At 71.2% G+C, this 1,083-nt stretch overlaps 1 protein-coding gene across 1 annotated transcript in view; it reads left to right on the top strand.

Annotated features, from left to right (window-relative positions):
- Nucleotides 1-320: 320 nt before the first annotated feature.
- The window catches only part of C8G (complement component 8, gamma polypeptide), a 4,234-nt gene continuing 3,471 nt past the window's right edge, over nucleotides 321-1,083 (top strand). The window contains exons 1-3 of the mRNA XM_012721163.1: nucleotides 321-603; nucleotides 685-821; nucleotides 971-1,041. Of these exons, the coding sequence (XP_012576617.1) occupies nucleotides 457-603; nucleotides 685-821; nucleotides 971-1,041 (355 nt within the window). The 5' untranslated portion in view covers nucleotides 321-456. The remainder of the gene's footprint in view (nucleotides 604-684; nucleotides 822-970; nucleotides 1,042-1,083) is intronic.

Here is a 1,083-nt window from a genome sequence, read left to right as displayed (position 1 = left end):
GGCGGGGCTTCGGGCGCGGCTGTGCCCTCGGTTCGAGACCTGGCTCAGGCCCTCAGGGTCTTTGCTCCCTGAGCCAGAGGCCGCAGAACCACAGTGCTCTTGACTGCGGGGAGAAGCCCGGTTCTTGCTGAAAGAACTAATGCGGTATAAGGGTGCAGAGGAGCCAAGGCCGCGCCCTGGGCAGATGGGCAATCCCGAGTGCGGCCAGAGGTCACTCCCAGCTCTGCACACAAGAGGAGGTGCCAGAGCCCTGCCGGGAAGTGCAGGCGAGGCCGGGTCCAGGGCCCCCACGGGGTGCAGGGCGCCACGGCCCACGGGGGGTCAGCCTGGAAGGCGGGGAGATGGCCACGCACTTCCTGGGCTGGGCGCCTGGATGGCGCTGGCCAGTGGACTCTGACCCTGGCCGGGGCCACCCTGTCCTCACCCTCTCCGCTCCTCACTGCCGCTGCCCCCACCATGCTGCCCCGCAGGGCTGTGCTCCTCTTGACTCTGCTCCTGGCCCCTGGGTCCTTGGGCCAGTGGGCTCTCCGGCCCCCGCGGCCCCCCCAGCCCCAGTCACCCATCAGCGCCGTCCAGCCCAAGGCCGACTTTGATGCCCAGCAGGTAGGCTTGGGGGAGGGGCGCCGCGGCCGGTTTTGCGGAGTCAGGCCCAGCGGCCCGCGCCCTCACGCGTCCTGCACCCAGTTTGCAGGGACATGGTTCCTCGTGGCCGTGGCCTCCTCATGCCGCAACCTCTGGGAGCCCGGTCACCGGGCTGAGGCCACTGCGCTGCAGGTGACTCCCCAGGGCTCAGACATGGCCGTCAGCACCTTCCGGAAGTTGTGAGTCCCCCCACAACGGCCCCCCACCCTCCCTGCCCGCACCCGGTCTGGCCTGACCCCACTTCTGTGGGGCGCTGGCCGGTGACCTGAATGGCCCGTGGGCTTGGGGCCCCCAAGACTTCTGTGCCTCTGCCCACCCCGCACCCCAGGGACGGGATCTGCTGGCAGGTGCGGGAGCTCTACCGACACGCAGGGCGCCCCGGCCGCTTCCAGCTCCAAGGTGAGGCGAGGGCACGGGGGCGGGGGCGGCGGGGGCGGCGGG

This window comes from Condylura cristata, unplaced genomic scaffold (genome assembly GCF_000260355.1).
Source record: "Condylura cristata isolate star-nosed mole 26May11 unplaced genomic scaffold, ConCri1.0 scaffold00006, whole genome shotgun sequence".
In the NCBI taxonomy this organism is placed as follows: Eukaryota; Metazoa; Chordata; class Mammalia; order Eulipotyphla; family Talpidae; genus Condylura; species Condylura cristata.
This window is presented reverse-complemented; position numbering and strand designations above follow the sequence as displayed.